Source organism: Trichosurus vulpecula, chromosome 3 (genome assembly GCF_011100635.1).
Source record: "Trichosurus vulpecula isolate mTriVul1 chromosome 3, mTriVul1.pri, whole genome shotgun sequence".
Taxonomy (NCBI): domain Eukaryota; kingdom Metazoa; phylum Chordata; class Mammalia; order Diprotodontia; family Phalangeridae; genus Trichosurus; species Trichosurus vulpecula.
The window spans coordinates 41,446,239-41,461,079 of NC_050575.1; the positions used below are offsets into that span (position 1 = coordinate 41,446,239).

Genomic DNA, 14,841 nt, shown 5'->3' on the forward strand with positions numbered 1-14,841 from the left:
TTCTTTGCCTCCTCAACACAGTCACTAAACCAGGAATTGGACTTGTCCCTAACAGGGGCCTTGAGAAGAGGCTTCAGGCATCTTGGAGGGTGATGAGGAGTTTCTACCTCAGCTTTTTATCCTCAATACGTGAACCTGGCCACTGAATACAGAAATCCCCAAAATTTGAGGCCTCATGGTGGGTAATTCTCACACCCCTGTCTCCACCTTGCCTACAGGTTATGAAGGTACTATGCTGATGAAACCTGGCTCTAGTCTCTTGGAAGGCTCCAAAACATGCACACAAGGCTGCGGTTGGAGTCCTCTCTATCTCCCGAACAGTGATTTCTTAGGAACCAACTTTGTCTTGCTTTGGGTCTCCCCAAGCCAGCAATATGCAGTTTGCTTCAGGTCCCCTTAGTAAATTCCCTCTAGCCATTCTCTTATGAAGTCCTGGAATAGATGGAGGAGCTCTGGTTTTACATACTCATTACTGTTTCATCCGGTACCTTTTTAAAACTTTCCTACAGAATTTATTAGGGGAGGCGAGTCTACAATCTTTTCCATTATCTTTATCAAAAGTCAAGTTATGGTTTTAAAAGCATACTCTAGGCAAATTACTTTTGCTAAAGTGTATAATGTACTATTTTCCAATATAATTCTGTGTGTTGGATATTTGACAGTGGTGGTTATTTTCAGGTATAGGTTGGATTAGATGCAAATAGGTCCCTTCCAAATCTACAATTCTAGGATTCTATGAATGTTGTTTTTTTTAGATGTTTGTATCCCCAGGACCTAGTACAATAACTTGCATATGTGCTGAATTTTAATTCAGGAGAATTCTCCAGGATAAATTTTCTTCTGTAACTGCTTTTACTGACTACCTTTGTTACCAACTTAGGTGATTTTGTGATAATGTGATTACATGATTTGGAGGTAATCCCTGCCCTGCAGCCTCGGGGAAGCACAAATTTCCTGAGTCTCCTGGTCAAAATAAGAACAGAAGAGACATAACCAGTCTAAGTACTAATTACCTGCCAGTTCCCCAGACATCCTCTCTATCCTTTTAGGCCTTCCCCTACCCAGTAAGATTCAGATCCAATTCTCACTCTCTTCCCATAATGTCTGGTCTTGCTCGACTCAGAGAGGAACCCAATAAAAACCTACTGAACTTTACTGGTTTTGGGGCCATTCCTTCCACCAAAACCCAGTAGACCTGACCAGTTTCCATTCTCTCTGACTGCCTGTCTTTTTGTGAGTATGTCCCCTCAATAAAGCTGACTGGCTTGCTTTACTTTTTCTGTCTAGTTGTGTGCTCCGTGTTTCCCTGTGCTCTACTTTGGGATCCCTAACCTTACTGAACCTACATTAGGACAGGCTGGCTCTCTTGTGTTTGCTGTAAACTAGTCTCCCAAAATGATACTTTGAAAGACAATACTTACATGTACAAGTTCTAATGTGTTTGGTTTGTTGATTATTTGATTTTTTTAAAAAGTTGCTGTATAAGTACATTTTAACTTGGTAAAAAAAAAAATCGAATTCAGCTTTGAGAAATAAACAGATCTGAAAACTGTATATTCTAATAAAAATTCTCTTTTCCCCTAAAAATTGGGTATGACAATCACAATCATATGTAATAAACAGGTATGATATTCATACCCAATATAAGCACTCATTTCCACAGGAAATTTTTCTAACTTGTTCTAGCTTTCTTCCTGCCCTCTCATTTCTTTAGTTTCATTTATATCAAAATATATTCTTAAGACATTATATCCTTCCCTACACAATGCTACTTTTTCTTTTTTTTTCTCCAGCACCTATAATTACTTGCTAAATCAGAATAACCAATGCTTAGGATATCCCTACAAAATACTCTTTGCCTTGACCCCATTTTCCTACTTCCTTCAAGATCCTGAACCATCCATCATCCCTTCTCTCTCTTCCAGCTTCAATCTCTCCTCCTCTACCTACAAACTGAAATAAATTAGAGAGGATTCTAGGAAGATGGCACAGTAGGTCAAGAAAATTCTAAGCTCTCCAGATTTCCCTCACAAACAAGATAAAATAGTGCCTCAGGGTGAATGTAGAGTAGTTAAAATAAACAAGAGTTGGGGCAGAATAGTGGTACTCCTGGGAGGATCTGAACCCTGAGGTTTGGTCCCCGTGAAACCCCTCCAGGCTACTTTTGCTGAAACTGCAAGTGCCAAGTCCTGGGGCTAGCTGGGTTGGGAGGTAGCTTCAGCCCAGCCACAGGAACTTTTACCTCCTGGACAGTATGGGGAGTCAGGCATCTGAGCAGGGGAAGATTGAGGGCTGCTGATGAGGGACACCAGACCCAGCTGTGCAGTCAAGACATGGTCTTGGGTGAGAAGGAACCAGGACATACCCAGTGAGTATAGAAGCAGTGGGGCAGGGGCGCCACTGGCTGTGGGCACATATAAGATGGTGAAGTTCTTTCAGTTCCAGGCCAGAGGGGAGAACTGAAGGAGAATGTGAGGCCAGAGGTACCATCCCTCACACCTCAAGACATACTCCAGGTAATTACAATGATAAGCTGCTACTAATAAATTTTAAAACGTGCAGGCAAAGGAGAAAGAACCCAACTATAGAAAGTTACTATGGAAATCAAGACTGTTGTTCATTCTCAGAAGAGGATACTAAAGCAAAAAAAAAGTCTCTCCTACCCCAAAGAGTAATGTCAAATAGTCACCTGTCCAAAAAGATTCACAGAAGAACTTAAAAAAGACATTAAAATTAAACGAGAGAGATTGAGGGAAAAAAAAATAATAACCCAAGAAAAGCAAGAAGATTATGGAAAGACAGTTAACCAACTGGAAAAAGAGATCCAGGATCTTAAGGAAAAAAAAAACAACTCCATGAAAATTAGAATTGGGCAAGGGGAAGCCACCAAAGTTACAAGAGACCAAGAAAAATAAAATAAAATATAAAGAATGAAAAAAATAGAAGAGAATGTGAAATAGCTCATAAGAAAAGCAACTGGTCTAGATAACAGATCAAGAAGTCAAAACATAAGAGTAACTAGACTACCTGTAAGCTATGATGAGAAAAAAATCTTGATACAATAATACAAGAAACAATTAAAGAAAATTGTCCTGGGATTTTTAGAAGGGAAGGGTGTGAGAGTAAGATAAGGGAAGGGTATAGAAGGATGTTTAGATTAACAGGAATGGGAAGATAAGAGATGGATTGGGGGGGTAGGTTAAGTAATAGGAGGGGCAAGGTAGTGGTCAGAAGTAAAGTAGAGGAATCAGGAAGAATAGGAAATAAGAGACACAAACATAAAACAGAGGACAAATAATTATAGGTGCAGTCTTACATAGATGTATACACATGTGTATATGTAGACATATGGCTATGATTATAGATCTTTAACTATATGTATGTGTATGTAAATGTGTATATACATGTATATAACTTTGTGTGTATATGTATACGTGTATGTGTATATGTATGCATGTATGTGTATATATAAAAAATATATTCAAGCTTAATTGTAGCCGTCTTGGGGGAGAGGAGGGAAAAAAGAACAAAGTAAAATGTGCACAGCAGAAAATAAAAGAAAACTTACAAAGAAGCAAAAAAAAAAAAAAAGATGGACAGCTCTGCACACAATGGGTATTTATTATATATAGGCTTTCTTGAAATGGAAATTTATAGCTGTATATTTTGAATCCTCTTACATTATGCTGTGCACATGGCAATACTTTTTTTCTTTTCATATTCTGTATTTAAGTTTAAAACAATTTTAAAAAAGAAAAAAATAAATGTGTAAAGGCTAAAATTCTTTAAAAAAAGAAAGAAATTAAATTCAACAAACATTTATTAAGAACCTACTATTTTTGCAAGGAACCATGCTAGGGACTGCAGATAAAAAGACAAAAATAAAACTGTCTCTGCCCTTAACTTAAAATCTACTGGAGTTTACAAACATATTCCACTCTTCACATTCTCAAAAATTTTTAATCTACCTTTTTTAAAGATTCTCTACAACTCTACTCATTGCTAAACTTTTAGAAAAAATGACCTATGCAAAATGACTTCATTAATAGCTTATTCATTCTTTAACCCCTTACAATCAGTAGGCTTTTTGAGAGAAGAGACTGTCTTATCTTTTTATCTCCTTTCAGTGCCTAACATTAATACATAATTATTAATTAAATAATTAAGACATAATACTTTCAGTGCCTAACATTAATACAACAGAAATTTAATTATTGTTGTATTGTACTGCAACTGGCTTCTTTCATAGTAACAAAATAGCCAGACACTTCCCAGGATCACCAAATGCAATGGTTTTTTTCCTTTTACTTATCTTGCTTCATTTCTCTAAGGCTACTGCTAATCACACCCTCTCCTTCCTCAGGGGTCTATGCTCTACCCCTGATTTTTTCAAGTCTCTATACCTAGCTTCTTCCTTCAGTCTCTCAAATGTAGGCATTCTCTTACAGGTTAATTCTTGGCCCTTTTCTCTCATTTCACAGTCTCATATACTGCCAAAGCTTCAAATGATCACCTCAACACACATGACTTCCAAATCTATATCTCCATCTAATATTTCTCTCAAACCTCATTTGCAAATGCCCAAAGATACTGAGATGTCCCATCTCAAAACTGATGTCTAAGATAAACTTATTTTTCCTTTAAAACCTAACCTACTTCTAACTACCTTATTTCTGTTAAGTTCAAAATCATTTTCCCATCACTAACAAAGGCCTTTCTCCTCTCTCATCCCATGTTACTAAATCCTATTGGCTCTACTTATAAACAACTTAGTTAAATTCGTAAGTATATTTCATAATTAGGCTGCCTACCTAGATGAAGCTGCAAGGCATTCTGAGGGAACATGGGGCAGGCAAATCAAACTACCACCACCACCACCACCACCATTCCTTCAGATTTCATGGAGATAGCTCAGGACCCTGAACCCAAGGGTCTTAGGAACAGCAGTCCCTCTCAAACCAGACCAGCCCTGTTTGGCAACATCTGTGGAAACAACCACAGTGGAGATGCCACCTGGCAACTGTTTCTGCTGGTGCTTTTGCAATCATAATTACTGGAGATGCAGATAAGAAAATTCTTATCCCCAGAGGCTTTGGCGCAGTCAAATGGTTCGACATCAGAAACTGGTAAGATTTTATCAGTGGAAATGACATTTAAAAAGATGCATTTTCAGCTTCTCTGCCACTACACCCACATGGGACCTTTCCACTTGATTTAAAGCTAAAGCCTTCTATATGTGTTGTCTCCCCATTAGAATTGTGTGTTTCTGGAGAGGAGGAGTTGATTTTATTTTCTATTTATTTCCACAGCACTCTAGCAATTAATAAGTTTTACATTCATTCCTTCACTCACAATTATAATAGAAAACAAATATTCCTAACTCAGGAAGAAAAATTATAAGGATTTCCAATAGTCTGAAATTCTTGATTATAAGAGGCGAATAAAATTTCTAAACTTTACAGAAACTACTTTACTGTATAGTTCACATCTGTAATTGGAAGACACATTAGAGACCACCTACTTGAATGTTTCCCTACCCAAACTATGGTGGACCAGTAAAATAGAGAAAAATCTCTACTTGTGAGCACTCTGCCCTCTGTAGTCTTATCACGGAGGCTCTCTCCACCTCAAAGGGTGGGAGGACAGATCTATTTTTAAGTTTATAAATTTTAAGTACTAAGAATGTTTGGTAGTAAAGGTAAAAATGTGCCACAGATGAGAACCGGTCCACCATAGCATATACAATTTTATTGTTTGGAAACAGCAGTGTAGTTGAAGGTGTGCTGGATTTGAAGTCAAATCCATTTTGCTATTTATCAGCTGTGTGACCTTGGGCAAGTCATGTAGACTCTAGTCACATGGAGTCTCTGGGCCTCAGTTTTCTCATCTAGCTGGACTAGATGGCCTTTATGGACCCTTACAGCTCTCATTCTATGGTCCAAATGATCCTAAAGGCTACTTAATTGTGATAAATTCAGCAATTAATGAAAAGAAAGAAGTTAATCCTAATTCATTCGGTAACATTCTCTTTTCATATTAATTACTCCTTCAGCTCATTTGGAAAAGGCTAAGAAAAGTTCTAGACTCTTCCTCATAGTGCATAAAGGTGGAACAGAGACTTGTCTATTCAGGCTGGTTTACACTTATATAGAGAGGTTATAGCTTCAGATGGTACAGTGGATAGAACCGTCGGCCTGAAGTCAGGAGGATCAGCCTCAGACACTATTGGCCTCAATTTCCTCAAACGTAAAACAGGGATAATAATAACGCCTACTTTCCAGCATTTTTGTGAGAATCAAACAAGATATTTGTAAAGTGCTTAGCACAGTGTCCAGCACACAGTAGGCCCTATATAAGTGAATTATTTATTCATCATCATTATTACATACACTATTATTACATACTCACTATTATTACTATTACATACAAACTTGCAGAGACCAAAGGACTGTGTGACCTATTATCTCACTTCAAAATAGTTACAAACTAAGGAACGTAAAGTTTACCATACTTGTTAGCAGAGGGTTTTGTATTAATCAAACCACTACTTATTTGATTTTCCAGTAAGACACTTGAAAAAGAAACTTTGATATTAATATTGCCACTTATAAAGTCTAAAGGAAGCATATAAACCAACCTCTCAAACAGGTAAGATAGCATCGATAACTGACTCTGCAAAATGCTTTCTCATTTGAGCCTCATAGCAACCTTAAAAACTAAATCAAAGAGGTATTATTACCCCCATTTTTCAAAGAAGGAAACCAAAGCTTAAAGAGGTTACATTACTTTGCCCATGATTATGTAGCTACTAAATGTCAGAGCAGGCACTCCAAGTACAGCACTCTACTTACTGTACCAAGCTGTCTCTCAAAATTCCACGTACACAGACCTAAGAATATTAACAATGTCATGAACAGTAAAATAAATATGAAAATGGGCTAGTTCTTCTTTCAAAGACCCTCCTGCGATATTTATCTGGGCAAAAAAAAGGTAATAAAAAAGTAAAAGTAAAAAACCTACCGGATCAATGGTAGGTAAAAGGTCTCTTTTCTCTTGACCATTGTTTTCATCTTCATCAGTGCTATATTCTTCCATGGTTTCACCACTGACAAAGTGAATGACTCGTCTTGGAATTTTCTTTTTTTTCCCTATGACACCCAGCTCTACATTTTCAAAGTTTCCATCACAACTCATTTGTACCTGTAACACATTGCAGGGAAAAAAAGGTAATTTTATGTGGGTTTGCTTTTCCCCCCTCATTTTTGGAACACACACAAAAAATTTTGTTCTAAGAAATTAGAGCTGAAAGGGGCCAAGTCCTCAATTAACCTCCCTGGACCCCAGGTTCCTCTTCTGTAAAATTAAGGGACTGAGCTAGATGACCTATGAGAAAAGACAGTATGAGCTCTAAATCAATGATCCCACATCATTTCACAGACTTAAACCTAGAAAGATTTTGTGGTTTGCTCAAGGTAATGAAGTCAGTTACTGGAAAAGGAAAAAGTCAGTACTGGAAAAGGAAATCAGTTCCCCTGACTCTTAGTCTTAGGGCTTCTCCTATTCTCTGATTCCTTTTCTCTCAATCACAGGGAAAAAAGAAAAAGACAAGAGAAAACCAGAAACTAACTTATTTCAACTAATATTGTAATTTTCATGTTTTTTAGAATTAAGAGTAAACATAATTTTAAAAAATCAACTAGAAGACAATAGGGAAAAAAACATGAATTTGAGATCCTCGCCAATCGGCATTTATTAAACACTATACACACACACACACACACACACACACACATACACACACACACACACATATATACACACGCATATATATATATATATATATATATATATATATACTCACACACACATACATATGCTAGGCGGTAGAGATGCAAAAGGTAAGAAGAAAAACAACCCCAATTTTCAAAAAACTTACTTTCTACTGGGCATGGGAGGATGAGGGGAGAGGACAACATATAAACAAATATAGACATGGTAATTTGAGGAGATCATCCCCAGAAGGTAAGTCTCAAGAGGCAAGAAGGGAGACTAAATGCTGTTGCATTATGGAGGTGTTGGCATGGTTAGCAGTAGAGGCCATTAATTAATTAGGCCAAGTTCTCAACAGATTGCAATTCATATCGTAGCTCAGTTATATCTAATCAATGTGTAATTTTAAGCCATAGGCTCCTCATCTGTAAAATGAGGGGTTGGACTTATAACACATCATCCTATATATGAACGTGGTCAGCAGCATAGATTCAATGGAAGTATACTATACTTTAAAAAGAAACTCTTTTTTTGAAAGTTATGCAGAAATCTAGTTTTTTTAAAAACTATTATATAGTTCTTAAGCTATAAAATTAAATATGTTAGGGGTATTCAATAAAGGAAATTTTTTCAAATGCAGAGAGGTTGAGGAGAATGAAAAAAAGGCCTTTGAGGATTCGGCAACCAGGAATTCACTGATAACTTTAGAGAGCAAAAAGGTGCTGTTGGACTGAGTTAACTTTGGATTCTCAGGAGTTGGCAAAGATCAGGTCTAATCCACTGGGGATGTTTTCTCTTTAGTTAATCTCATTAGAATATCCTGGTGGAGCTAGAAATCTCAATGATAGTGGAGGCCTCCTTCAAGCCAGAAATCAGTAAGGCTCATTCTGTTCCTGCCAGGCTGAGGCTCTCTATTTTTAAAATTCTTTTTCTTTCTTTTTTTTTTCTTAGCAATTTCTTTAATTTCAAAGGTTACTTCTGGAGGAGATGTTTACTCAGCACTTACAATTTACTCCTTCCACAATTCCGACCTGTGATACTTCCTCAGAAATATCAACAAAATTGGTCTATGCAATGTATAGCAAGTTAGTTACACAGCAAAATAGGAACCTTAGTTCAAAGAGGTTTATGGTGGTGATGAAACAAAAATATGGTGAACAAATCATATAAAATCCAGAACAGACTTTTAAACATTGACCAAGCAGCAAACAAATGTTACTCCAATAAGTCTGGGAGGAATAAGATATAGCTTGAACAACCTTGGTATAAACCTTCCAAAAGGATTAGGACATTATTAAGAGAAAAGGGACAATAAACATAACTGTAATCAGGAAGGCAAAAAAAGAAACAGGGATGAACATTAATGTCCATTTAGGCATTAGGTTTCTTGTGGTTAGCTGAGAAACATTTTCCCTTGGAAATTCTATGTTAAAGGGGTCTGTTGTAGACCACTATTCACAAATTGTCCAGTGTTATCTGCTTACACTGGGACAGGCCTTTCTTTCTAGGGCAGATTTTCACAAGTGTTATTTCCAATTGTCATGCATTGTCCCTTTGGAAAGGTAATGCTCCTCAAACCTGCTAGCTAAAAAGACAATATAATTTAGGAGGGCCTGACAAAACACTGGCCTTCCAGTAGCTAGTGTTTGGGTGAAAGCCAGTGCAACAAAGCCAGTGCAAACCTTATGGAGTTAAACTTGTAAAATTTAGCGCTATAAGATATCAAACCAGTGTACACATGCAACTCATGTGAAAGTTTTGAGTTGCAATATTTACATTTCATTTTTTCTTTCCACCTTGCCCAAGTCCCATACATATTATGGATAATACTGTCTAAAGGTAAAATAATTTTTCTCTTGATACTCATTTTTTTTACATTTTGAGTTCAAAATTCTTTCGATCCCTCCCCACCCCCCAAATATCTATTATATATGTGAAATCATGCAAAACAGATTTCCATATAAGATATGTCATTTTTTAGAAAGGCCAAGAAAAATAAAATAAAAAAGTATGCTTCAATCTTCACTCAGTTTATCAGTTCTCTCTCTGGAGGTGGATAGCATTTTTTCATTGTAACTCCTTTGGAACTATTATGGATCATTGTATTAATCACAGTAGCTAAGTCTTTCAGTTGGTCATCTTTTTTTTATTTTTTAGATGCTGTTCAGTCCTGCCCAGCACTTCGTGCTATAAACCACTGCATGCCAGGCCCTTATATCCTCCATTATCTCTTAAAGTCTATCCAAGTTCATGTTTATTGTTTACCATTACTGTGTAAAATGTTCTGTTCTGCTCACTTCACTTAGCATCAGTTCATATAAATCTTCCGAGGCTTTTCTGAAACCAATCCTGCTCATCATTTCTTATACCACAATAGTATTCCATCATATCATATACCACAACTTGTTCAACCATTACCCAACTGATGGGCATTCCCTCAATTTCCAATTCTTTGCCACCACAAAAAAGAATTGCTATAATGTTTTTGCACATATAGGTCTTTTACTTTGACCTCCTTGGAATATGGACCCAGTAGTGGTATTGCTGGATCAAAGAGTATTGCAGTTTTATAGCCCTTGTGGTGCAGTTCCAGATTGTTCTATAGAATGGTTAGACCAGTTCACAACTTGATCACCGATGCATTAATGTCCCTATTTTTCCACATCCCCTCCAGCAAGTTATTTTCTTTTTTGGTCATATTAGTCAATTTGATAGGTGTGAGGTAGTATCTCAAAGTTGTTTTAATTTGTATTTCTCTAACAAGCAGTGATTTAGAGCATTTTATATGACCATATCTTTTTATTTTTTCCCCAATTACATGTAAAAACAATTAACATTCTTTAAAAAAAAATTGAGTTCTGGATTCTTTTCCCCTCTCCCCTCCTCCACCTCACTGAGAAAACAAGCAATTTGATATATAGGTTATACATAAGCAATGACTATTGATATCTTCGATTTCTTCTTCTGAAAGGTTCATAGTCTTTACCATTTATCAACCGGGTATTGGCTTGTATTTTTAAAATTAATTAATTTATTTTTAATTTTCAACTTGTATTTTTAGAAATTTGAGTCAGTTCCCTATAAATTTGAGAAATGAGGCCTTTATCAAAGTTTTCTCTCCAAATTCCAGCTTTCTCCCAATTTTGGCTGCATTGATTTTATTTGTGCAAAACCTTTTTAATTTCACGTAACTGAAATTATCTATTTTATTTCCCACGATCCTCTCTGTTTGGTCATAAACTTAGATTTGACAGGTACGTTCTTCCATGCTCCCCTAATTTACTTAATGATATCATCCTTTATTACAAATCCTGTAGTCATTCTGACCTCATTTTGGTATACAGCGCAAGCTGTTTTGCTCTCCAGTTTTCCCAGCAATTTAGCATAGAGGATATGGAAGACTTTGAACCTGGAAGGCCTGAGTAATCTGTATTGGTAAATGGAATTTCTTTCTTTTTTTTTTTTGAGGGGAGAAGGAAAGGCAATTGGGATTAAGTGACTCGCCCAAGGTCACACAGCTAGTAAGTGTGTCAAGTGACTGAGGCTGGATTTGAACTCAGGTCCTCCTGACTCCAGGGCCAATACTCTATTCACTGCGCCACCTAGCTGCCCCTTTCCTAGCAATTTAGGCAAATCGTGAGCTTTTGCTTCCAAAGTTTGGATCTTAGGGTTTATCAAGCACTAGATTACTATGGTCATTTACTACAATGTATTGTGTATTCCACTGATCCACCACCACTTCTTTTCTGTAGCCAGCACCAGATTATTTTGATGATTACTGCTTGGTGAAAAATTTTGAAATCTGGTACTAAAGATCTTTGAATGGATCCCTGAGGACCTGATATCTAATCCAACTTGAAGATGTATAGACAATTATTGAAAGAATTCAAAACAAATGTATTTAGGTATTTGTATGAAATTCGCCTGTGGATATTTGAATGGATCTGGAGGAATTTCATTAGTTCCCTCTGGGATAACAATTTAAAATATGTCATTTAGGATCATCCTCTATACTTGGCCTTTTATCACTGTTTTCACTAGCACAAATGCAAAAGTTCTAAGGCAGGGCTGGGGAACCTGTGGCCTGAAGCCACATGTGGCTTTTTAGGTCCTGGGGGCGGCCTTTTGATTGAGTCGAAGTTTTACAGAACAAATTCTTTTTTTAAGGGGATTTGTTCTGTGAAGTTTAGATTCAGTCCAAGGGCTGCACTTGAGGACCTAGAGGGCTACAGGTGGCCTCAAGGTTCCCCACCCATTGAGGCTACCAGTACAACTGCAGCTATCAGTATATTCTTTTACCCACTGAAAAACACATGAAAGCCAGTCCTCAAGTAGAAATGATCCAATCTTGTCTTTTTCAAAAAGATTTGCTATTCCATTAAGAATCAGAACTTAGCTTACATATAGTATAATGATATAATTTTATTAAACCAATGAGCAAGGAGAAGGCAAATATAAGGACTGATTTGTCCTATTTACCTGGGTTAGGCTTTTGACTTTGTTCTAACATTTCTGGTTGTCTCACTGGAATTGCTGGATTGTTTCTTCCATTCTATTTTTTTTTAGTGATTTTACTACTAGGTTGACGTACAAAATATCATCCTAGAACCTTGTTACTGCTAAATGTATTTTTGCTTAAAGGGAAGATCTTTCCCATCCATTAACAGGCCCATGTGACCTGCTTAGGTCACATGGAAGCCTAAGTCACGTAAGTTTGAGTCACATGAGCCTGGGTCACGAGGGTTGTGATGCCCTCTGACCCTGAAGAAGTGTATATATACTCTGAGGTTAGCTTTTTGCTTTCGGGTTCACTCACAGGAAGAGAATTGGTGTGATGTAGCCATATGAGACTCTGGGCAGCTGTTAAGTAGCCCCCAGCTTTGAAAAACCCAGATGTTGGTGTTTTTCTCTCTCTGGTAACTACGTACGTATTGCTTTTGGTCAGACAGTTGGAAGCCCTGTCTGTTGGTCTTTGCTGTTTTTATTTGCTCTTTTTATATAATTTATGCTTGTATTTTCTCTGAAGTTCTGGGTGCTGGCTTTTCCCTTGAACTAAGCAAATGATATGTGTGTGTGTGTGTGTGTGTGTGTGTGTGTGTTTATGTTTGATTAAAGTACGACTGTTGACTCCTTTAAAGTTGCTTTCCTTTAGTAAAGCAGATAGTTTTACACTTCCACAGCAGCTGCAAGTAACATTTGTTGCTACAAACTTAACTTTTCTATTTTATTCTCCTCCTAATTTTTTCCTATTTCCTACCTCATTTCTTCCAGATACTCTTTTAGTCCTAATAGTTAAGCCATTCCCTACCCCACAACCCCTTCTGAATTCTACCTGACCTTGTGGTGTTATTCTCTTCTCATATTTTCCTCTTGGTCTTAAATCAGCCCATAATAGGTCCTTCTTGGCTGTGGCATTTTCTTTTGTTTACTCAGATCTCTATCTTCATTTTCTGTATTAGGACTTTAAAGTTGAGTTAGACTCTGTCTTCTCTACTCTTGGAACGCTGGTCAGGTCTTGCTTGGTTCTTTTTGTTCTATTATTTGGATGCCAAGGTTTGTGATGTTCTAGATGTTGTGGCTAAAGCTAGGCACCATCCCGGGCATTCGTAATCTCTGGTTTCTGCCAGGGCTCCAGTAAAGGCTATGTGAAACACTTTCTGGGCAATGTTTTGGCTATTCTTCCTACTGTGACTCCAGGTCTGGATGCCGGATGTGGCTCCAGTATAGCTTACCTGGTCACTGTGGTTTCCACTTCTCTGGCCCACCTCTACTCAAGAGACTTCTGGCAATTTTCTCGTGAAGTCCTAGACTGGATGCAAGAGCCTCTAGTATAGCTACTTCTCTTTGGTTTTACTTATCATTCTTCCACATGGTAAATTTTTAGAACTGGTCCTCTATGTCCTATCACATTGACAGCTTAATTCCAAGTCCCAGAACTGCAATTTTTTAATTGACCCAAGAGATTAGAGTAGCCTAAAGGTTACAGAATTGAGGAAGGAATCATGGGTTCAATAATCATTCCTATGCAGATATCTTACAAATCTGTATATCTATCTGTCACCTCCCTCTTGAATTCCAATTCCAAGCATCACCAATAAATTACCGGAAAGTTTACTTGGGTACTCCATAGACATCTCAAATTCAACATGTTCAAAATTATCATCTCATTATTCCCCTCACAAGATTCACTCTTCTTTCTAAATTCCTTATTATTATCAATGGTACCACTACCATTCTGTCCTTCTAGTTACCCTGATTCCCAACTTGAAGTCATTTTCATTTTTCCTCATCCCTCTTTATCCAATGAGTTGACAAATTTCATCAATTTTACCTCCACATGTTCACATCTCTATTTAAGGACCTCACCACCTCTTGCCTAAATAACCTTCAAACTGGTCTTCCTATCACCACTCTCTCTCTTCCCCAAACCATTCTCCAGACAGCTGTACAGGTAATACTCTCAAGGCACAGATCCAACCATGTCATATCCCTCCCTCAGGAAGCTTTAGTGGTTCTCTACTATCTCTATTCTATTTTATTCTTCTCCCAATTTTTTCACACTCTACTTCAGCCAAACTGACCACTTTGCTATTCCTTGTAAAAGACATTCTATCCCCTACCTTTGTGTCTTTCTATGGGCCTGGAATGCTTTCTTCTCCTCTCCCATCTGCCTCTTGGAATCTATTACTTCTTTTAAAGTAATATATAAGTTCCATCTTCTACACATGATCTTTCCTAATTCTCCCAGGATGGCTTCTAGGATAAAATGTTAATGCCTTGGATTGGTATTTAAAGCCCTTTAAAACCTGGCTCCAATCTCCTTCCAGAAACATTTCTCATTACTCTCCTTCATACTTTCCTATTTCTAAATTTCCTACTGCTGTCAAGGGTATCACCACCCTATCAATCACCCAGGCTCACAACCAAAGTGCCATCCTGAACCCCACCTCCTTCCCACATACAACCTTGTTGTAAATCCAGGTGATTCTACCTTTGCAACATCTGTCACATACAACTCCTCTCCTTTGACATTGCAGCCACTTTGATGTAGATCCTCATCACCTCATACCT

General features: G+C 37.4%; 1 protein-coding gene across 1 annotated transcript in view; it reads right to left on the bottom strand.

Moving 5' to 3' along the window:
* FAM177A1 (family with sequence similarity 177 member A1) overlaps window positions 1–14,841 on the bottom strand; it is a 55,673-nt gene that overhangs the window by 32,900 nt on the left and 7,932 nt on the right. Inside the window, 1 exon segment of the mRNA XM_036749707.1 lies at window positions 7,021–7,200. Coding sequence (XP_036605602.1) covers window positions 7,021–7,200 — 180 coding nt within the window.